The following is a 24,440-nucleotide window of genomic DNA, read 5'->3' as shown; positions in this document are numbered from 1 at the left end:
GGGTTCGATTCCTAACCGGTGCAAATGCTCTATGATTGTCTCACTCCTATATGCGTTAGTGTTGCTTGACAAATTATGCCCTTTTAAAAAAATATAGGGCACCAATGTGAAAGTTTCACCTCTTTGCTAATCATTTAGAATGGATATTTTTTTCCCAAAGTGAAATAACTCGTTATAGTTTTGTTAGAGCATTTTTTAAAAAAAATGTAATGATTAAATTAATTAATTTAAATGAATTTAACTAAATTGAATCGTAATCTTTTAATTGAGAAATTAAAGAAATACAAAATTATTTAACTAATTTTATTAATAATTATTATTTTTTTTACTGATTTCCATCTAAACAATTGCATTGAGTGGGCCAAGTGACTTGAATACTTTAATAAGCCGAGCAAGCCAACCAGATCAAATAGATTCAACAAATCATTCTCTACTGTTTACATAATTATTTATTATTGAAAAGACAAGGTGTTGATTTATTCGTTCCTTGTAGCATTTCCTACTCTACTCAGCATTCCTTTTCATGAACCAAACATAATACAAGGTCTGTTACAACTATTACAAGCTAGTCCTGTTCGCGTACACCCCATGTCAAAGGATAGAGAGGCATAGGGGAACATAAGCACGAGTGAACGAAAAGAGGAATAGGAACCCATGATTACAGAAAACTTCCATGAAATCTTTCTTTACTGGCTCCAATTATCTTCATCTGCTTTCAAATTTAGTCTCTTTCTTTCTTCTTCATCCTGTACAAATATAAAATAGTTCGTTTCAGGAGTATAATAAACAACTATGTTCCCTTTGGGGCTTTGGGGACCAGAGAATCATGGCCACTTCTGACTTCATCTCAGAAGTATCAGACACTAAGAATGCATTGAATTAGTTTGAATGGAGAGACGAGTTGAGTTCGAGCTAAGAAATACCATGTCACTAAATGAAGAACTCGGAGGAGACCAAACAAGAATATGCCGATCGTTGCTCCCAGTGTACAGTTCCTGCTTGGAAAAATATTGTAGAAACGATCAGTATTTGAAACCAATAAAATGTTGCATAGTGAAAGTGACTAGATTTAAGAGCACTGTTACCTGATCCTGCATATTGAAGTAACAACAGTTGACCATATCGTAATGACCATAAAATGTTTGTAGGTTCAAGCCAGACAGCACGTCATACACCTATCAATATCACCAAGAAAATTATGGAAAAATTAGAAATCCTCTTCAAAGACCAAAGGTGCAAAATAGAAAATTTCAGCGCACCTTCACATTTGACATGGATGGAATAAATACAGCAGATGAATCCTGGCTGAGAGCTAGCTGAATTGCTTTATTTGTCTGTAGGCGCGTTGCTTCAAAATTGACTGAGATGCTGCAGCCAGATTCAATATCCCACAGCCTTAACCGCGAGTCTGAACCTGCAGAATAAGTACTTGAGTTCCACTAAAAACATGACTGCATAAGCAGCACACAGACATTTGAAATGTATATACACACACACACGTTTGTGTTCTATACTTTCTGTCATCTGCTTCAGGTCATATATTGGAATATTGAGTTAATCAAAACTAACCAGAGCTAAGTAGATACAGGCCATCTCTGGTTGCTCTTAATCCAGTCACTGCACCGAAATGGGCTGTTGCACGACTGTAACTTGACGCCGTACCCGGATGGGATTTATGCATCGTATGTGAGGTTGTTAGATTTTGAAGTTTACATACAGCTTGTGATTGCTTCTTCCCATTACCAAGAGTAGCCTTCTTCTTGGATATAAGTTTATTTACAGAAGATGACCCAGCAGCAGCTGTTCTAGTAACAACCTGGCAAAGATCAAAAAGAACAATAGAGACATAGATTTTATCAAGCTTAGTAATGGATTTCCAGAACAAAACATAAAATACTACACTACTTGCTAGTGCAACTTCACAGGCAAGGTAAAAGTTAATAAATTGTAGAAAAAGGATGAAAACTATGCAATATGCATCACACATATGTAGGAAATGCTGCCACAGTCCTACTATCCCTAAGCGTGATGCAAACTGCAATGGCTTCTTTTGCATTTGCTATGAGCATGATTGTATGGAATTTACAAGATACATGAGGAACAGACACTAATTACAGGAGAAATTAATTCTAAGAATCAAGTGAACTTAGAAGAGGAAAACGTGAAAATTTGTAAGATTCCAATAATAGATTTGACAAACAACAAAACCAGAGTAGATACTGAAAGAGAAAAGATTCAAACGGCAATTGCATAATCATGAATTGCAGATGACTTTCTTTAGGTTTTTCCCAAGACAATTGTTTACTTATATCATAAAATTTCTTAGCCTGTGGTGAATTTTCATATAAAACCTCATGTTTATAAGCAAACAAAAGACTTACTAGTAATAGACTAAAATTGCAAGGAAGCAAATAGGCCAAAAACGAGCTAGAACATCATTCACACCAGATTACAAATGTTAAATGGCCTTCCAAATGTAAACTTATATGAAGTTATGGAACATGAAGCACAAAGTTCATTTTTCCATTGGCATCTGATCTTGTTGTCCAGATACCTTTTTTCAATTTATATTGAGAGGTCATAATGCATATAATAATGTGACAGAAAAAACCATAAGATTTGATAAGACTGTCGAGCAAAGCATACTTCTGTTGGTGTTCTTTCAGGAAATGGAGGTCGTCTCCCAAACTGAGACTGTGACTGATCTAAAATGCGGAAGCATCCTGCGCGTCTGATATCCCAAAAACGTATTGCACCATCACAGCCACCAGTCATCAATATCCACTCACTACTGGTAGACCATTCCACATTCATAATTCCACCTGACATTACAGACAAGACAAAATAAATAAGCCATTCACAAAAATGCAGAGAAGGAAGAAGGGGGTATATGGAACATCAACAATGACAATTTACTAGAAACATGGCAAACCAAAGCGTCATACAAAACCAATGTGTTTGTCACATTTATCTTATGTGTATTGGGATACTTATTAGGGAAGGGTACATAGAAAATGTCAAGACCAGTACACAGGAAGGAATAAAGGGATACAGGGAGTGTTAACAATGGCAATGCACTAGCAACATGGCAAAACAAAGAGTCGTACAAAACCAATGTGATTGCCACATTTATCTTTTGTGTGTTACAATACTTGTTAGAAATGGGGAATACAGAAAATGCCAAAAACAGTATGTCACTGCAAAATGGAAAAAAAATATATAAATTACAGTTTGCAGGTAACAGGGAGTTCAATTGAGAGTGTGCAGCACTGCAGGAGCTCATACCTTGGGATGACCTTCTGCTCTCCAGCTTTATGTTCAAGTTAATGATAAATAGAATTTCAACATACAATTCAAGATTTCAAGATAAAACATTTTTGAGGAATGCATCAAAAAAGAAACACACAAAAAAAATGAAAAATTAATCTCATGAAAATCATCACAAGATGGTGGTCTTACAATGTATGAGAAGTTGCAAAAACTGAGACATTCAAAGCATACAAAATGCATAAACGCATATTCAAAAAATAATCTTGTGGGTTAAATATCTTACCACGATGTCCAGACAATGTATGAGTGAACGCCCCAGAAGCAATGTCGCACAGCCGAACTTGAACATCTGCACTCCCGGCAGCAATAAGCATGTGTGCCTTAGCTACTGAAGACATTGCTGTACCATAAACCTTTCCAGGCATCTTAAAATCCATGACTACCTAACCAGCATTGGATGGGCAAGATTAACTAAATATGTATAAAAAGAGAAACTTGATCAATAATAAGAACATACCTGAGCCATATTTGTATCCCAAACTTTGACATAGTGGTCAAAAGAACCAGTGACGAACAGTCCAGTATCCACAGGATACCAAATGACAGTTGATATAGCAAACTTATGCCCGTATCCATGTTGTTTGTCAACTACAAATAGACTTTTGTGTTTTGCAATCAATCCTTTCTCATACTCAGTAGCCTGTTGGATATCATATATGGCAGCTGATCCATCAGATGCTCCAGATAGCAGATATCGTCCCTCTGTCAAATCAACCTGACCATGTTGTACTTATATGACTAACACCACTGTCTTTAAAAATTCACTAGAAGAAATCAACTTAATTTTAAATTCATGACACAAGAAATTTAGATGTTGAAATTCTGCAGATGTAAAGCACACTAAAATGTCTTCTACAAAGATATGTCCACTGTAAAAGATTTAAAAATTTAAATATTAATACAACAGATTGTAAGTAGAAAAGTTAACGCCGCACCAAAATTGAACGCTCTTAACTCAAATTTTGCTATAAATTTCATTAGGATTGGGGTTCTTTTAAAATATTCCAACAAAAAAAAATACAAACAAACAAAGTTATTCAAACAAAAAAAAACAATCCTATACCTAAAAGGATTTGATTAAACTTGGAATTAATCCCTATTCACTATGCAAGATAATTATCAATGGAAAACTACTTTAATCAACTTATTCACTTATAAAAGGACTAAACTTTTACAAATTCCAAATTTTGTAAAAATTAAATTCCTAATTAGAATTAGAAAGCCTCTTCACATAAAACCAAAGTGAACAGCAATAAACTTCAGCTATCTACTTCTTCATCTGCCAGAGTATTAAAGGACAAATGACACTGGAACATCAAATGTTTAAGTGGTAAACTGCAAAATATGTCCACTAGGAAAAAAAAAATATTAGGGCATGGAATTGGAAGAAGAGAAAGCTTCTTCATATAGCTACAAATTGTAAGTGGTCTGCTTGTCCTACCTCCCCTCTGCAAAAATGCCATCAAATTTTACGTGACCATATAGGATCATATTTCACAATCTATTACATTAATTCCAGATCCATATATGTCATGACTTGTGTGATTAAAACAGGTCAAGTACACTGATTGTCTTGTTTCTTTTCCCATAATATTTCCTTTTATATTGAATTAGAATGGAACTGGTTTGATAATATAAGCAAAGGCATGAAAATGAATTTTTGAACTATCTGGACATGATTGCAGGCCATTTGTACTTGTAATTGTGGAAAACTTGGAAGCATAATTTGGAGATACAAACAGCCAAAACAGAAGTGTGTATTATAAGAAACTCCAGTTACTTCTTGAAGCACGGATCAAGAAGATACAAGTGGAATGTGGATCGAAAGATACAGAATCGATCTATTAACATTGTTTTTACATAATAAGCAAGGCTATGCTTCAAAGTCAACTGTGACCAATAAATTGGGCGATGATCTGCCCGAAAATAAGGGATTGAAAATCTATGCTACCTAATCAGTAAAAGCAGCTAAGTAGAGAGACAGCAAAGGATGTGATGGAGCAACCTTACCTTGGCATCAGCGTTTCTATTTGAGATCATATGGTTCTTGAGAACAAAAACTTGAAGTCGTGGTCATTAGACCAAATAGAACATTAAGGAATCAAATGAACAGAACCACCCTTGATTATCGGCAAGACAAATATAACATAGATTGACAAGGAACAAGGGGAAAAGATCGAAGAGAGAGAGAGAGAGACCTGAAGGGAATTGACGGCGCCGTGGTGGGGGCTGATGATCTCCTTGTGGTTGCAAATGGCGAGGGCGGAAAGGCGGCGGGAGCGGACACGGCTGGCGAATGCGCTCGTTGGCAATTTACCCGCTTCCCTGTCCCTGACTTCCTTCCACATCTTCTACCTCGCATCTTCGTCGGCGATCTCGCCGCCGTATGACCGCAGACAATCGGAACGAAAGTCGGCGATTCGATCCCACGTCCCCGTTCTCGGCTCCTCCCCTCGAAGTCACGAATGAATAATGCACGGGAAGAGAGCAGCTTTCGCTCGCGTTGGGAAACGGTGAACCTGATCCGATTCTTCCTGGGCTATTTCTAGCGTTTTTTATGCTTCAATAATTTCACTATAAATATATTTCTTATGCAAAACGAACATTCTTTTTGTAAAATATATATATATATATATATATCAAGGAACAAGGGGAAAAGATCGAAGAGAGAGAGAGAGAGAGACCTGAAGGGAATTGACGGCGCCGTGGTGGGCGCTGATGATCTCCTTGTGGTTGCAAATGGCGAGGGCGGAAAGGCGGCGGGAGCGGACACGGCTGGCGAATGCGCTCGTTGGCAATTTACCCGCTTCCCTGTCCCTGACTTCCTTCCACATCTTCTACCTCGCATCTTCGTCGGCGATCTCGCCGCCGTATGACCGCAGACAATCGGAACGAAAGGCGGCGATTCGATCCCACGTCCCCGTTCTCGGCTCCTCCCCTCGAAGTCACGAATGAATGCACGGTAAGAGAGCAGCTTTCGCTCGCGTTGGGAAACGGTGAACCTGATCCGATTCTTCCTGGACTATTTCTAGCGTTTTTTTTGCTTCAATAATTTCACTATAAATATATTTCTTATGCAAAACGAACATTCTTTTTGTAAAAATATATATATATTTATTATTCAATAGGGTAATCAGTGATAAATATTTTCTTTTTATTTTCTTCAAAAATATTCAAAATATAAATTTTATTTTAAAAAAACAAAAAAAATATTTTTTATAATTTAAACAACAACTGAGTGAGATCATCTCGAACTTAATAGAAATATTAAAGGATATCTATCCTTGTGATTTTGTTTTTTTTTTTAAATTCATCTTATCTTGAACATGAGTATTTATATACCATATTAAATGTGAGGATTGAATTGATTTTGATAGACTTTTCTCTCTTGATTATGTATCACATTGAATATACAATTATTCTCATTTGACCAAAACAAATTACAAAAATTAACCTAGCGTGCAAGTCAAGCCGCTGGACCGAATGTGGTTTAGTCCGCAAGTTAAATGAGACTCAGTCATAAATATTTCAAACGGATGAGATTTAAATCCTCGTTACTTACAGAGTCCATCTCATCCCTTGCCATCACACCAAGCCTCAACAATCACGATCCTCGAGGCACCAAGCCTCTGGACAATCTCATCAAATATTAGACCTAAAATTTAATGTTACTCATTCTCCTCTTCTCTTTTCCCTTACTTGAGCATCTTGAACTAAGCTACATGTGATAGAATTACTGCTACAAGCAAGCCCAATAGTTACCACTCAACACAACACATGCAGGAAAACAACATGAAATAGAAATGCTTAACAGGTCTTTTATTAATTGACAAAACAGTTGTAAATTTAAAGCAAAGGCTAGTGATAGGAAACAAAAATATCACTGATCTTTGCAATTTGGTTCTAAATGAAGCTCCCAAGAGGGAATTTAATTAACATTGTAAATAGTGGTGAGGTGTTGCAAACATAACAGTAGAGAAACTTGAAGGAGGGAAAGATATCCTTCAGTATGTCTTATTACAGTGCTTGTGAGACAGAAGGAAACATGAAACCTTTGAATTATGCAGGGAGGACAGATTTTTCTCCCGCCTGCAATAAAAATGGCATAAACATGAATTAATTATGGAATTGGTGAACTTGAAGACTTATAGCAAAAGAATGTGCAAAAAAAAAAACTGCATATCCAATGAACAAGGACTTGATTAAAGAAATCAGAAAAGATAATTCTGACGTCTGAGTTCCAGATGGAAGGAACTTAACAAGTGGAGGATGCTTTTTAATTAAAATATATATTTTTATATGAAAATTTCAAGTTGCGATATCACAAACATAATTGATAAACATTTACTAGTACCTCTGCCTTGTTTTCATTATTTCCACTGAAAGCCTTGTATCCTCCATAAATGAACAAACCCCAACCAGAGAGACTGAGAATCACAATCTGCAATAAAATGCAAAGTTACTTCAAATCAGATAAGAGAAGGTAATTGAAAAAAGAACACGCCCTACCAGCATCTGACAAGCTAGATGTACTTTTGAGGAAAGCAAGCTAATAAATGTTGTGGAAAACAAACTTAAGATTATTTTTCATTAAATTATTCCCTCTGAGACTAATGAAGTCAGAGACCCAACTTATTCATAGATTGTCGTACCACCAGTCCACCACTTTTTGATTTCAGAGCAAATATGATGGAGTGAGACATACAAACCCAAAGAGGAAAAGCAAATATTACTAGATTGAAAGATGAAATAATTACAGGGATTGGGAGGTCTCTTTTAAAAGGCCTAACCATTACTAGTTCTCCTTAAACCATGATACCTATTCCTAATAAAATGGATCACACTTGCCGATAGATACACAAGTTCCAAATCTACTAAGTACCAAGTCAAGAAATTTTTATCCCACCCTTAAGTAATTACAAAAGTAAACAATATTCCTCTTTTGCATCAAAATATATTGATTTTCAAAGCATATGTGATAATCCCTTCTCGAGTATCATTCCTCAATTCATAATAAAGAGACAATACAACTGATTGCTCCAGACATCTACAAATCCCAGGACACAAATTAAAGAGTGAGAAAAGAGGAACATAGAAAACTTGAGCTCGGGCAATAATGCAATCTGATTCCTCATTTATACTATTCAACTATCAACGGATTTGAGAAGATTGAATCACACAAGGTTGGGAAATAGAAAAACAAACAACTAAAAAATAGAAGTAAATTTTCATTCGTAGTGCTTTAAATAAATTAATATCTTACAAGATAACTATTGTATTCGTAGTAGTGTAAAAATATCACCAGATATGAAAAAATATTCCAATTTCCTAATTATTATGAATACAAAAATCACTTTTAAAACCCCAGTCACATTCCAAAGCACTACAAATGCAAATAGTCAATTCTCTAGAAAATTCAGACATATATAAGTGATAATAGATAAAAAGGACATCAAAATTCAGATTCATGACTTATAACTCTTTTATAATCTAAAAACTGTACTAGGAACCACAAAAAATTACCAAATTCAGGTAACATTAACTCATGAAATTTTCAGTTTAATTGCCTCAATAATGAAAAATGACCAAGAGAACTGCTATAAATATCCTTCCAACTTTATTTTCTAAAATCTGGCAATAAGTTGGCTTTCCAAGTCAAGGAAAAACTAAATACAACAGAAAGATTGATCTACTACTTTTTGTAACTAATGTTTATTCTCTTACCTTGAAAAAAACACAGAATCATCTAGTATGAGATTTGTGAAGTAGCAAAGAATTTGAAACTTACATGTTCTTCCTTCCACTTGGATGGGCTGACTGGATCTTCCCAGAAGTTAATTTTTGGAGGCCCATGATGATCTACAAAAATTCAGGTTGAACATTAAACTACGATATGAGAATATACAGTCAAATGAAAGAATGATTATGTATATTAATTATTAAAATATAGAGAGAAAAAACTCAATAACAAATTCGAAAAAAAAGGAGAGTGAGAACAAAGAGAGAGAAAATAAAAGAAGTGACCTAAAAAGCAGCAAAAGAATAGACTTTGTTTTTCCTGTTTTTGTAGTGAGAAGCAGGGACAAAGCCAAAGGTGATGGGGTTGAGGAGAGGAGAATTGGTATGGTTTTTGTAATTTTAGAGGAGCTAGGTCAGAGTAGAAAGGATGCTCGGTTCTTATTCTAGTGTTACTTTCTTCTAGTGAGCCTCACCTATAAATGAACTAACAATTGACCCATAGCCCCGACTATTTTCAAGTCTTAGGTTGTCTTACTTAGCCTGCACAAGTCTTATATGGTGGAATACTAATTTTCCTTATACAGTTACCTTCACAACAGCGTTACTTGGATAAGGACTGAGGGAGAAGACATTGTCTTTCTTTGACCTAGAAAAGTTGTTAAGCTGCCATAAAGAAACTACTTTGATTACAACTTCTTAGGAAATTACACACATAAGAAATTACATAAAGAACTTCAGAAGGAAATTACAAAAACTTTACAGAAATTTCAGAAGGAAATCTTGCACACAAACACTAACTTGCACACTTGCTCTCTTCTATCGTATTTCTACCTTCCATCAACTAAGCCCTTATATAGAAGCATGCCGGCTTCAGACTTGAGAAAGAAGTTAATTACAACAAATAATAGATCAGAACTCTGATAAGTGCTGACTGAGTCATCAGCTTTTTGAGTGATGGCTGAGTCACTAAAGATAAGAAGGCATCTTGCTACATACGCCATCGAGTGCTAGCTGCCTTGTGGGGTCCGGTTAGAGTTCCATCATATTAGTGAGGTTTGCATCTTCAATAGAAGTGACAGATGGAGGAGCTACGGGTAGTGAAGCCGCCGGTCCTTGTTTGCTAGTAGCCTGCCATTCATCGCTTTTCTTTTGGTACCATTCATATAGACTTGATACAAAATAGTACATTTGAAAGAAAGAAAAATAATACCTATTTCTTTAGGCCAGTAGATTTTTTCAGTATAAGTTTCTCCCGCTAAAAGGAATTCATGGAGGTCATAGTATTGGTCTCATAACCACCATGAGCTTCCTTGAAATGAGGCTCTCCAATGTTTTAATTGTTTGCCTAAAGTTGTACTGGCTAGCCATAATGTATTAGGGTTAGAAATGTTTCAGCAAACGTTTCATAGCGGCCATTGACTTCATTAATATCCAGTAGGATTAGATGTCTGGCTGGTTCAATTAATTAGTTATCCATTCGAGAGGAGAGCTTTCAAAATGGAAAATAACAAAAGTTTCCGTTTCCAAAGTTTTTTTCATGGTAGTGCCTAGTTTATAGGGAAACAATTGAGTAGACTCAATATCCCTGAACCAGATTCTATTTAGAAAACCATAATCCATGATCGTAAAAGGAGACATCAGTCTGCCCTTGAAATTATGCTGCTCAAATTCTTCAAAATTGATGTTGGCTTTGCGGATTGAATAAATCAATTAACATTGGCACCCTAACTAAGTAGGATTAGAGCATTAAGGAAAAATTTTAAGGCATTTCCTTTTATAATAAAATCCGGCTTTATACATGACGTTGACTCCTTTTGTTATTTTTGTGGAACCATTTAAGTGTTTTACATATCTCCTTGAAGCTTTGAAGAGTAGTATTAGCAATCATACTCTTGATATAGGATGTCTAATTAGCCATTGTGTCAACAAGTTTCTCCTTGCCTTCACTAGCATTTGCTTGTAATATTTCTAAAGATTGATAGTCCAAAGGACGTTGTCTAGGAAGTATTTCAAGTGGGATATCTTGGACATCATTCATAATTATACCATAGGGGGATTTGTAAGGAGTATGTATTTCGTTGCTAGTGCTATGAGGTTATCTGGTTGGTTGGGAAGACCATTAGTTTTGATAGTAGGACTAACAAAGTAATTGGGACATCTTTTGGTTCGAACTGAATCAAGAGCTTCATCTAAAGAGTAAAACACTAGGAAGGATTTTTGTGTCCCAAGATGGCAGTCTTGACCCCATCCCAAGTTTAATAGACTCTTGCTTGTACGCCTGGAATAGTAAGAATGTTCCAAATATTGTAAATAAAGCATTGTTGTATGTAATTCAACTGTGTTCAATTTTCAAAGTGGAATTGTTCGTCTGCTTGAGTAAACTGTTGAAGTTCGGGGTTTCCGAACCTCATAGTTTGTTTTGAGAAAGATCTAACTTTTTTCTGTCGATCCATATGTCAAGTAGACGTTATTGTCTGTAAAAGCAAAGTAAGATTAGGTTAATAGACGAGAAAGTGTGTCTGCTAGGGAGTTATTTGTTCCTTTAATATGCTCCCAAGTAATTATTAAATCTTTGTTTATGAGGGTATTAGTAAATTTTAGTCATCTTTTCGTAGCAAGACTTTTTCTTATGTTTTTGGTTTGTTGGCTATATTTTGCAATAGCCTCACAATCTGTCCTAATTGTTATTTCTTGTTTTTCACAAATGAATAACATAAAGGAGTTCAAACAATATACAACATAGTTCATAATCCAATGAAATAAGATGCCCCTTTTCCTTAAATTATAGATTTAGAAGTTTTAGGCTCATATTTTGAAGTTTTTCTAATAATGCCCCCCATCCTACATTACAACCATCTGTTTCTATTACAAGATAGTCAAAGTTAAGTGGTAATGTGAGGATTGGTAGTTTAGTGATCATAGATTTAATTTGTTTTATGAGTTCTATATCTTGCTATATTTTTTGCCCTGTTACATGTCTTGTTATATAATGGGTCACTTATTTTTCCTATATTCTTAAGAGATAAGGTCTTGCATAGTTTAATAGTCCTAAAAAGGATATAAGTGTTTTGACGTCTTCCATTTTATTTGAATAAGCTAGAATCTTAGTAATAATGTGGGTTTGGAGGGTAATCCTTCCTTATCCAATTTCTGCTCCAAGAAAATCTATACAGTGACTGCTAACTTCATTTTCTTGCAAGAAATAATTAGTCCATATTTTTCAAATAAGTTAAAGACCATGTGTAAATCAGTATAGTATTCCGTATTGGTTTTTGAAACTATTATTAACACGTCATCTATATATACACATGTAAATGAAGATATTTCTCTAAAGATGTTATTCATTTTTCTTTGAAAAATTTCGGGGGTTATCTTTAGCTCAAATGACATTACTAGTCATTCAAAGTGTCTTTCGAGGCACGAAAAGGTTGTTCATTCAATAGAGTCAGGGTGCACTTTAACTTGCCAAAATTTAGATTTCATGTCAAATATGAATACCATTTTGAATTTTGTTAAGTAGTTATTCCTTATCAGGTATTTTATAATCATCTTCTTGACAATTATCATTTAGTCTCTTGTAATTAAATAACATTCTAGAATGCCCACGTTTTTGTTCAGATCCCTTATTGACAATAAAAATCGGCCTCCTATGTCTGAAGGTGGATCTTTTGATTGCTCCAAGATTTATTAATTGTTTGATGTACATAGCACATTCTTCAATTTCCTAATTAGTGTATCTTAAGTCTTGTGCTTTTATGCTAGGGTATGCCTTGTCCCTTTCCCAATATTTTGAAGGATTTTCAACAAAAATTTTTAATTTTTCGAGCCTATAAATCAAGGAGTCTAAATAGAAATCAAGGAGTTTAAATTTGGTTATGTATTTATTAAGTGAAGTAAATATGCTCGAGTGAGTAAATCTCTTGGAATGTCTTAAATCCTTGATATCAAGTTTTTCTTCCAAGAAATCTTGTTCTGGGTAAAGGCTTGTACAACCAAGTATTTCTAGTTTTCATGTAGTTCTTGAGTTGCTAACAAGCAATAGTCTTTACATGGGTTCTTGCTATTGCATTGACATAGAGTCACCCGTAAGAGTGATGTTAGGACCAACAGGAGCAACAAAAATAGAAGAGGTAGAAGAATCATCAGTAGAGGGTGCATAATCCTTAGTCAACAGGACCAACATGTGGCAACACAGCGGAAGGATAGTTAGAGACAATAGGGGTTGATAGAAAATGTGCATAATCCTTAGTCAGTAATAGAGCTCGGTCAGGAGCAACAAGAAAGTTAAGCCCCAAAATTAAGTGTATATTTTGGTGTAATAAAGGTTTAATCCATAATTTAGGAAGAGAGAGAGAGAGAGAGAGAGAGAGGCTGCAAGTGTCACAATTAGTATAAAAATGTAAGTGTAGGTAGCCTTTTTGATCTGTTTTGGAGGTAGAATAGTGAGAATGGTCGCTTCATCAATAGTGGAATTAGTAGCTCCATTGTTAAAGAAAGCATGAAGTGTGAATTCATGACCATGTATATTAACCAAGCAAGACTCGTATATCAATTGTTCTTCCAGTACTACAAATAGGTGTTAGAGGTAGGGTCTTATATCATAAGTCCTTTACCTCTGTTGTCAGGTAGATATGTAGGGTCCTGCTTAAGGCTTATGAGTTCGGCTTCTAACATATTAAGTCTAGTTTCAAGTACTGAGACTCGTGTTTCAAGTAGTATATTTCTCATATTGCCTCGAACTGTATGGATTGTAGGAATTGTGATTTGAAAGATTTATTCTAAACAAAGATTGCAACATTGCTTCTTGCAAAGTTTGCAAGTTCCTCTTTTTAGTATAAAGGGATAAAATCCACGTACAAAACAAGAAATATTATATGTTCCTTCTTTGAGTGACCATTCATGAGAACATGTCCTTTGATCAGATCTTAAATCTGTAAAGTTTTGTGGTATAAACTAGTGATACATTAGGGTATAATCCTCAAGAAATGATTCATCTAACTCCACTAATTCATTGTGACAAAGGATGAGTTACCCCATATTTTTAAGCTAATCCATAAGGATGCTGAAGAAACAAGTTGACCAATGTATAGTCTGAACAAGAAGGTACTTCATCCATGTCTTCCACTGAAATAATAGAATATATAAAAGACGTATTAGATACATTGGATTTTACTGCTACTAAGCCAAGATTTGTGCAACCTACTAATTTAGCTTCTCTGTTATACAGATTGTTTCCATTTGGACAAGTTCATTACATGCAAAACATGTTATGGTAATGACATACGTCTTTTTTTATTTGAATTTTCTAACATATTTTTCTTTGTTAAGATAAGACTTTTTAGCCTTACTCTTTTTAAGATAGTATGTTGTCTTTGGTCTAGTTTTTGGTATAGGAGTTATAGGTTTTCTCCTTATATGTCGACGTTGATTTGTAGACTTGTATTGTTAGGGTGTATAAATCTGGCTACAGAAATCATATTATTGGTTTTTTAATTGTTTATGTATTTGAATATATGTATATTTTTCTTCCAATTTAGCAAGAATATGTTGTACCCTTACTCTTATGTTATCATAGAGTGCAGGAATATTATAGTCAGTCCATGACTTAAGAATATCTTTTCCTAAGTCTCTAGGTAGCTTACTAAATAATATTTCTACTAAAGCAAGGTTATAGGAAAAATGATACTTCAGTTAAAGCTAAAAAGTCATTGCAAAAATGCTTGATATAATTCCAACTAAAGAGTTTTGAGTTGTTCCAAGTCTCTCATATCTTCTTTTTGTCATATGTAGCCCTGTGTTTGCGTCTCTAGCTGGTAAGAGGCTATGAATGGTATAACAAAAATTTAAAATGTTATTGCCCTATGAGGCAATCCTAGTGACTTCATCTAGGAATTTTAATTTAAAAATTTCTCAGACTCCTCAAGTTACATCTCCTAAGTAGTTTTCATCTACTCGGATCATAACATCTCCCGTTTCTATATCAAGTTCGTGTTTAGCTTGGTAACCTAGTTTTACAGAGACTATCTATTATTCTAAGTATCATAGAACTAAGGGTCACATTCAATTATATTTAGAAGTATTGAGTCTTTTCAACAGAAAGTTACTTCTAAGGGTCTTCTTTTTCCCGTAGTCCTAACTAGAGGATTATTGTTAGTGTATGGATTGACTTCCCTTCTAGGAGGATGTCTTCGTCCATAATCTATAGTCCCTATGGGCACTTTCGGATAGTTTTACTTCATATGGTGTCCTAAATGTTGAGGTAGATTCTCCAGTATTCATTAAGCTTTGGATGATGTTGGGGGACTTATAGTATCATTGTCAAATTTTTGAGCTATTATATTTCGGTCTAAATATAAGTTACTGGTCAAACTCTTCAAGTTCTTCTAAGTCTTATTTAATTAAATGTATAGCAACTTTCTCTCTATTAACTTAATCTTACTTTGCTTTTATAGACAATTACTTCTACTTGTACTATGGATCGATAGAAAAAAGTACGATATTTTTCAAAACAAATTATGGGGTACGGAAACTAGGAACTTCAATAGTTTACTCAAATAGACAAACAATTCTACTTTGACAACAGAACACAGTTGGATTACATCCAACAATGCTTTATTTACAATATTCAATATTTGGAACATCCTTCCTATACTAGGCAGGCACAACTAACTATAACATTGTCATTATCAATGCTTTATCCAATTATTTTCTAACTATGGTTTAAAAACCAGCGGAGAAAAAGTTTTCTTGCTATGCAGTCTATTCAAGCATACAAGCAGGAGTCTATTCAACTTGGGATGAGGCCAAGACTTCCTTCTTGGGACATGAAAACACTCCCTATAAGGGATTCTACTCTTTAGATGAAACTCTTAATTTAACTCAAACCAAAAGAGGTCTCAATTACTTTGTTAATCCTACTATCAAAACTGATGGTCTTCCCAACCAGCCAGATAACCTCAATAGCAGTACCAATGAAATACATACTTATAATCCATACAAATCACCTTATGGTATAATTCTGAATGATGTCCGAGATATCCCATTTGAAATACCTCTTAGACAACGCCCTTTGGACTATCAATCTTTAGAAATATTACAAGCAAAGGTTGGTAAAGGCAAGGAGAAACTTGTTGACACCGTGGTTAATTTACCATTGGATATGACATCCTATATCAGGAGTATGGTTGCCAATACTATTGTTCAAAGCTTTAGGGAGATGTGTAAAACACTTGAATGGTTCACAAAAATAACACAAAAGGAGTTAACATTATGTATGAAGCCAAATTTACTTATAAAAGGAAATGCCTTAAAACTTTTCCTCAATGCTCAAATCCCACTAAGCTAGCGTGTCAGTGTCAACTAATTTATTCAATCCACAAAGCTAACATCAATTTTGAAGAATTTGAGCAACATAATTTTAGGGGCAGACTAATCACTCCTTTTACGATCATGGATTATGGTCTTCTAAACATAATATGGATCAAAGATATTGAGTCTACTTAATTGTTTCCCTATAAATTTTGAAGAAAAAAAAACCTTGGAAATGGAAACTTTTGTTATTTGTCATTTTAAAAGCTCTCCTCCAACCGGTAAAATTAAACCAGTCAGACATCTAATCCGAATGGATATTAACGAAGTCAATGGCCGACATGAAACATTTGCTGAAACATTTTACCCTGATACAAAATGGCTAGGTAGTACAACTTTAGATGAACAATTAAAACATTGGAGAGCCTCAATTCAAGGAAGCTCATAGTTATGGGACCAATACTATGACCCCCATGAATTCCTATTAATGAGAGAAACTTATATCCCAAAAATATACTGGCCAAAAGAAATTGGTACCATTTTTCTTCCTCTCAAATGTACTACTTTGTATCCAATTCAGTATGAATGGTACCAAAAGAAAAGTGATGAATGACAAACTACTAGCAAACACGAACCAGTGGCTTCCGTACCCACAACTCCTCCATTTGTCACTTTTACAGAAGATGCAAACCTCATTAATATGATGGAACTCTAACTAGGCTCCACAAGGGAGTCATACTCAGCTAGCACTCAACGACATATGTAGCAAGATGCCTTCTTATCCTTGGTGACTCAGCCATTACTCAAAAAACTGATGACTCACTTATCAGATTCGTTCTAATCTATTATTCTGTTGTAATTAAACTTCTTTCTCAAGTCTGAAGCCTCCATGCTTCTATATAAGGGCTTAGTTGATAAAAAAGGAAATAAGATAGAAGAGAGTAAGCAAGTGTGCAAGTTAGTGTTTGTGTGCAAGATTTCCTTCTGAAATTTTCATAATTTTTTTGTAATTTCCTTTTGAAGTTCTTTTTGTAATTTCCCTATGAAGTTCTTTCTATAATTTTTTATGTGTGTAATTTACTAAGAAGTTGTAATCAAAGCAGTTTCTTTATGGCAGCTTAACAACTTTTCTAGGTCAAAGAAAGGCTCTGCCTTCTTCCTAAATCTAATTTTATTAACTCTCTCTGAGTCCTTATCCAACTAACGATATTGTGAAGGGTAACTATTTAAGGAAAAACAATATCCCACTATATAAGACCTGTGCAGGCTAAGTAAGGCAACGATCAACCTAAGACCTGAAAATAGCCACAGCTACGACTCAACTATTAGTTCCTTTACAAGTGACGCTTATCGGAAGAAAGTAACACTAAAATAAGAACTAGGAATCCTTTCTACTCGACCTAGCTCCTCTAAAACTACAAAAACCAAACCAATTCTCCTTTCCTCAACCCCATCCAGTATTGTAAAAGGCGGTAGGCGATGACGGGGGGCGGTCAGTGACCGCTTACCGCCTTGGCCACCTAGACGGTTGAATTTTTTTTAGGTCCCTATGATACAAAAAGTGTCCTACATAATCATTTTTTATGATGTTTATGCATAAATAAGTTCCTACAATATAATACAATTTATATAAGACACAAATAAATATATAAATGCAACTAACAAAATAATTAATAAAAATTAATGACCATATGAATAATAAAAAAGTAATATCACTACTTATACGGTAAGTTTAAGTTTAAAATTAAAAGTTTCAATTTAACATGGCAACAAGTCAAAAACTAGACTACACATAACTAATTTTCTAAATCATCTACACATACACCATCAACTACATCCATAATCCTCTCATCATCGGACTCAAAATAAACATCTTCTTCATTCTCCTACTCTGATGTATCTAAATCCTTATCAAGTTTTCTAATGAGATGTTCCTTGCACTCCTTAGTTGTAGCATTTCATCCTCTCCCCAAGCCTCTGCCACTATTCTCCAAGTAAGTCCCGAACCTGGCTCGACCTCATCTTTATCACCACCATCAACAAGTCAACTTGAGCTTCCCTAGCTTGAGAGGATTGAAGCAAATCTTTGCCCATTTCTCTTTTACTCTTTTTCTTCATAAGATTGGCGTTGAATTTGACATATACAAGATCATTCGATCTTGATGTCTCCTATTCCTTTTCTTAGTATGTATCTAAACAATTAAAAAATTATTAAAAATAATAAAAAGAAAGAATAGATAACATAATTTATGAATTACTACTTATCCATTCAAATTGACTCTAATTTCATTCACCCCAATGAACTACTTGTCAAAGAGAGAAATCTCATTGTCATTTTTTATAAGTTTGGAATGTCGCCACCATAATTGGACCACCATCCAACTTAAAAAAAGTAAAGAGACAAAAAATTAATAAACCCAAAAATAGGTAAAAGAGACATGTATGTTAGTGAATAGAAATAAAGGAAAGAGATGTACCCGGATCAAGTCTTGGTACACACCCACCTTCTCATATGTTGTGATTGTTATCTTTCTTCCGAAGTTTCCAGATTTACTTTTATACTTCAACAATTCATCGTTAGAAAGGGTGGATTGCATGACATCATCAGTGTGAAAAATTCTCTCACAATTCAAGAACTCATTCATAACATTAGTGTCATTTTGTATGTTCGATCTTTGAACTAAAAAATCAGATACAAGTAAGCAGTATAATGCAAAGGACTATCAAGTCTACCCTTAGACGTCTCATCAATAATCTTCAAAATAGGAATGATATTTTCTTCCTTTTTGAAAGTCTTTCTAATATCTTCCTGGGCTTATTTAAGTGCACCAATAAAAAGACCATTGAGGGTTTTTTGTCATCGTCAACAAGGCATAAAACTTTTACTAAAAGGATGAAAACATTCAAAGCCAAAGAAACACCACCAACAACAACAACCGAGCCTTTTCCTACTAGGTGGGGTTGGCTGTATGAATCCTTTTACATCATTGAGCTCTATCTCCTACTATATCATCATGTATATTTAAATAAATTTTATCTTGTTTTATTGTTGCTAACCAAGTCTTTTTTGGTCTTCTTCTTCCTCGTTTGATATGCATGTTTATCATAGTTTCACATTGCCTAACTGGAGCATTTATTGGTCGTCTAAGTACATGTCCATACCATCTTAAACATGTCTTTCGAAGTTTTTCCTTAATAGATGCAACTCCGACTTTCTCTCTAATGCTCTCATTTCTTATTTTGTCCATTCTTGTATGTCCACACATCCACCTTAACATCCTCATCTCTGCAACTCTTATCTTCTACTGCTTGAGTCATAGCCCAACATTCAACTCCATATAACATAGCAGGTCACATAAAACACACGACGCTCCCTTCCATTTCAACCATCCTACTTGTATTCTATGTAAGACATCTCTCTCAATCCCTCCATAGTTTTGCAAAAATCCTAAATATTTAAATCTCTTGATTCCGGACAACTCATCCCCTCCTATCTTAACAATTGTCTCATTACTTCTAATATCACTAAACTTAAATTCCATATATTCTGTCTTTAATCTACTAAGTTTAAAACCTTTCCTTTTTAGTGTTTCCCGCAAAAATTCTAATTTAGCATTTACTCCTTCACATATTTCATCTACTAAAATAATATTATGCACCACGGTACTGTTTTGAATGTGCGCAGCGAGTTCGTCTATAATTAGTGTAAAAAGATAGGGACTTAGAGTTGATCCTTGATGTAACTCTATCTTTATTAGAAAGCCAAAGAAACACCATTCCAAAAAAAAAAATACTTGTTATCGTCGCCTCCGCCGCTTTCCCCTTCACACTACTTCTTAATTTTGCGCGTCTCCTCTCCTCATATGTAAACATAAGTCTTAATTAATCTTTTTTTACCTTTGAGACTTTTCAATGTCAAAAATGAAGTAGCAAATCTAGTCACCCCTCGCAATATCGCTCTTCTTGGTATATTTCCTCGTAATAGACAAAGTTCTATGATGTGCATAGATGAATATTGTTAGAGCCTTTGCTTTTTCTAGTATTTCGCTAAACTTGAGTAGCTTTCCAATTGCTTTAAACCTGAAGTTGATTGTATGAGTCGCACAAGAGGTCCAAAAAATTTAAGGTTGTGTAACCTTTAACAACCACACGACCACCATATTATTTGTCACATTGTCCATCACTACTTGAACCACATGTTGAGAATCAATTTCATTGATGTATTTTTCCGCAAACTCAAAAATGTAAATCCTGGTGTGTGGCTCATTGGATTCAATAGAACCAAAAAACGAAATACCTATTTTGCAATTAACACATAAATTCCTAGTGCTTCTCCTCTTGTGATCCATCCATGCATTGGTCATAATTTAACATCCATTTTTCATCCACTCTTCTTCATGTTTTTTTAGAGATAATTTGGTTCGCTTAGCTTCTTGTTTCAAAAGTGACTCTCTTAAAAGATATTGACTTCGAGGTTTATAATCCCGACCGAATTGGCCAATCGCCTCTACAAATTGTCTAAAGCTTTGATTGTTAATTGTATGAAAAGGAATCCCCGCCTCATAAATCCATCTTCCAAGGTACTCATGCATATCATTTGTAAACTTTAACTTTAATGCATTATTTATGTTTTATTATCTTGCCTTTGTTGGATAGATTGTGGATGCCCACTTATCAATAGGCCTGAGGTACTTTCTTTTAGAAGAATCTCCCTCCATCTGATAATCTTCATTCTATATGTCAACACCTATATTTACTTCCACCCTCTCTTCTTGTAGTTCTTCCACCCTTTCTTGCTTCTTATTATTATTATTTTCAAGATAAGTTCTTACTCTTTTTTGTCTTCATCAAAGACATACTTCAACTTATCCTACAATACCTGCAATATGATGCTTCATCCGATAAACTCCTCCCTTAATAGGCCTCATATATAATTTGCATGTGATCCAAGCTCTTTTTTTTTACAATACAATACCCCATAATCCCAAACAATATCACTAGACTTCCACTTCAATTCCACCTCCGGTTGTTTCTCATTTTTTTGGCCATTAATCTTCAATAATCAAATAAAAGATCAAAAATTAAAAGTTCGAACACAAAATAATATAAAATATATTAACTACAAATAAAAAATTTAATCTAAATATTTTAAAAAATTTATATATATATATTAATTATTAAATTAATAGGATAATTTTATTAGACTTTAATTAAGTCTATTTAAATTATCCCAATCATAGCTAGGAGTTGATTAAAATTATTAATCTGAAGTATTCGATTAAATTCTAAGTTAAAAAAAACAAAAAAAACCTAATTTCATGTTCCTGCTTCCATCGGAGGCTTGTGTGATGGATACCTCGCTGGCCTCGCTAGATCCGCCACACGAGCATGAACGCCTCGTCGGGCTAGGCGACACGTCCGAGTCCGCCGCCAGGCTCGGGCGACGAGTCCGTGCCCATGCGATGAGTTTGGCGAGGCATCCTTCACGCGAGCCTTCGAAGGAAGCATGGAGAAACTTTGAAATCGATATTAGGTTTTTGAAAACCTTACCAAATGACGATAGATGATCGATGATGACAATAGCAGCGGGCGACAGCAGCTGCGAAGCGATAGTTCGAGGCAAGCAGAAGGAGGTGAAAGGGGAAGGCAACGAAGGTTTTTTTTTTCTAATCTATGCGTTTAACCCGCCTTAAAGGCCACCTTCAATAAAAGCGGGGTGGGTTAGTTCCGCCTCCCGCCTAGGCGGTAACCTGTAACACCATTTAGAACACTGACCCCATCAAAAAAAAAATGGTATCAAGGCTTATTGCAAACTTTGGGACATTGATGAATGCTTTCTAATATTCCACCGGAAGTTAGAAAACTTGATTATTTAGATTTTGCGTTACAACCAAGAACAATCATCACTCTAGATCAAAACAAGCATTGTTGCTACATCAGAATTAAATCTAATACTCATTATCTACACGCAGAAAATGCTCACTTTACAGACTTATAAGTCTAGGGCTTTCTTTGGAAACACACCAACAAACTATCATTCAAAACATAGAAACTTCTAGAACCATGGGTGACCGTAACTAGCATTTGTTGAGCGTAGAGATATGACTTCGAGTATTCCTTCACGGAAAGAGGATATGGATCGTTTTGGATCAATTAGGAAATCAAATTGTTCATAAAAAAGGAAAAGAGAAGATAAAGGGAAAGCATTAAGGTTGCATTTGGTTAGGGGTAATATAATCAAGCTTGTAATGTAATAAAATTTGTAATGTAATTAATATTACATTACTATGTTTGGTGAAAAGATTGTATACTATGCATGTAATCTTTGATTGCAAGGGTGATTACATTCTTTTGTTTAGTGTCCATTATTTTTTTATAAGAAACATAATTCATATTATTATAAAATGACAAAATTATCATGCGACATCTGTCAGCGCCGGCAGTTGATGACGGCGTCGGGCGGTTGGCGGTGCTGGGCAGCAGCGATGTTAGAGACCAGTTGGTGTAGGAAATGGACTAGGGGTATATTGGGATTTAAATTTTAGTTAAACATTGAGCTTGGAATGTAATTGGATTACATGTTGGCCTTGTAATCCAGATTACAAAACTCTATTATCCTTTATAATCTAGATTATATTACATTACAGCTTTAAAATTGTACCAAACAAAGTAATCAATATTATAATGTAATATTGATTATATTATAAGGCTGATTACCCCTGACCAAATGTAGCTTAAATGAGATAAACTTGCTTGAAGAATATCATTGTTGTAAAGACAATATATATATAGCCAACTATTATAAATTTATTTAATTTAACTCTTTCCTTAAACCACTCTAATTAAAAATAAACATAAAGCAGACTTATTCAAATGAATTCCATAACATAATTGCCTTACTCATTTTGATTGCTGACATGAATCCCTCAACCATAGATGTGACCGAGAGACATATAGCCAATTTAAAATGGTGTACATCACAAATTAAGGTGTGCATATATCATAAAGCAGGAGGAAAAAAAATTTGATACTTGAGGCATTATGCAATTAAAATAATTTGATTTCTTGTAGCTCAAACCTCAAAACAATTTGTCTATTTTAACATTGGATCGCAGTCCAAACTGTGAGTTTGTTGCAAGTTAAAATAGATTGAGATAGTGCAAACTCTTTCTGTGGTCATGAGTTCTAGCTAGGAACTATACTCTTATCAGACTACCCGACATTAGATCTTTCTTTTCTGTTTATAACAATCATAAAGTGATGATCCATCTGACTTCCACTCTTTCCTCTGGTTTCTTAGTTTCATCGCAAATTAATTTCACCCACTGAGACAGAGAGCAAACAAATTGACATGTCTGTCCCACATCAAACTCCCAACACGGAGGCCATACCCTAACTTTTACTTCAGAAACCCATTTGCCACCACACTATCATACCAAAAAAAACACTCGTGAGGTCTTATTGAATACGGTTCCAAAAATTTTTGTCTGCCTAATAACCATGGCATACCAATCGAGATATCATTCAAGCGACACCTCAAGATTAAACCAAGCTTTCCGCAAAAAAAACATCAAATTATCAATTGGGAACTTAAGGGTCAATTAAGAATCACGGCGATCGGGATAAAGAGGATAAAAAAAGAAGCTGTACAAAACCAACCTCCGCCGCTAGCTAGACCCCGGCGGGGAACGAATCTGGCAGCCGAATTGGCCGATGATGAACGAGAGAGGGAAGAAGCCGCTGCCGCCAACACCGCCCGTGCTGCCATTGATGTAAACTACCAGATCGCTAGGGTTCACCGTGAGGAAGAGAAATCCCGATCAAGTAATGCTCAGATGTCGCATTCTGGTTGTTTATATAGCAATTCCTCTCTCCAGGGCTTCATATGTAAATTACATATCCGGTCCAGGTTGGCCGTTTTATCTCGTTTAATATTATTTGTTAATTATTTTGCTCAGTCAACTTCGTAAAATTAACCAGCAATTTCTCAAAAGACGTACCACGGTTTTAGATTTTCCGAAAGACGCATACAACATTAGGATTGTCCAAAAAGCATTTACGAG

At 34.9% G+C, this 24,440-nt stretch overlaps 2 protein-coding genes across 5 annotated transcripts; both read right to left on the bottom strand.

Annotated features, from left to right (window-relative positions):
- Positions 1 to 487: 487 nt before the first annotated feature.
- LOC121996159 (WD repeat-containing protein ATCSA-1) lies at positions 488 to 6,357 on the bottom strand. 4 transcript variants are annotated; one of them, XM_042550003.1, is made up of 9 exons: positions 6,015 to 6,357; positions 3,788 to 4,045; positions 3,554 to 3,713; positions 2,647 to 2,822; positions 1,570 to 1,816; positions 1,260 to 1,414; positions 1,086 to 1,175; positions 924 to 995; positions 488 to 746 (listed from the first exon to the last, which is right to left on the bottom strand). In XM_042550003.1, the coding sequence occupies exons 1-9, from the start codon at positions 6,162 to 6,164 to the stop codon at positions 687 to 689; spliced, it is 1,368 nt and encodes a 455-aa protein (XP_042405937.1). In that variant the 5' UTR covers positions 6,165 to 6,357; the 3' UTR covers positions 488 to 686. The 4 variants fall into 4 exon arrangements, with proteins under 4 accessions (XP_042405937.1, XP_042405939.1, XP_042405936.1 ...); XM_042550005.1 differs by having other exon boundaries at positions 3,788 to 4,032; positions 6,015 to 6,112; XM_042550002.1 differs by lacking the exon at positions 6,015 to 6,357 and adding an exon at positions 5,529 to 5,888.
- Positions 6,358 to 7,125: 768 nt separating this feature from the next.
- LOC121996157 lies at positions 7,126 to 24,237 on the bottom strand. The gene is made up of 4 exons (XM_042550000.1): positions 24,037 to 24,237; positions 9,119 to 9,189; positions 7,685 to 7,771; positions 7,126 to 7,419 (listed from the first exon to the last, which is right to left on the bottom strand). The coding sequence occupies exons 1-4, from the start codon at positions 24,143 to 24,145 to the stop codon at positions 7,390 to 7,392; spliced, it is 297 nt and encodes a 98-aa protein (XP_042405934.1). The 5' UTR covers positions 24,146 to 24,237; the 3' UTR covers positions 7,126 to 7,389.
- Positions 24,238 to 24,440: the final 203 nt, after the last annotated feature.

This window comes from Zingiber officinale, chromosome 6A (assembly GCF_018446385.1).
Source record: "Zingiber officinale cultivar Zhangliang chromosome 6A, Zo_v1.1, whole genome shotgun sequence".
Classification (NCBI taxonomy): Eukaryota; Viridiplantae; Streptophyta; class Magnoliopsida; order Zingiberales; family Zingiberaceae; genus Zingiber; species Zingiber officinale.
Note: the sequence above shows the minus strand (reverse complement) of the source record. Positions and strands in the feature narration are given on the sequence as shown.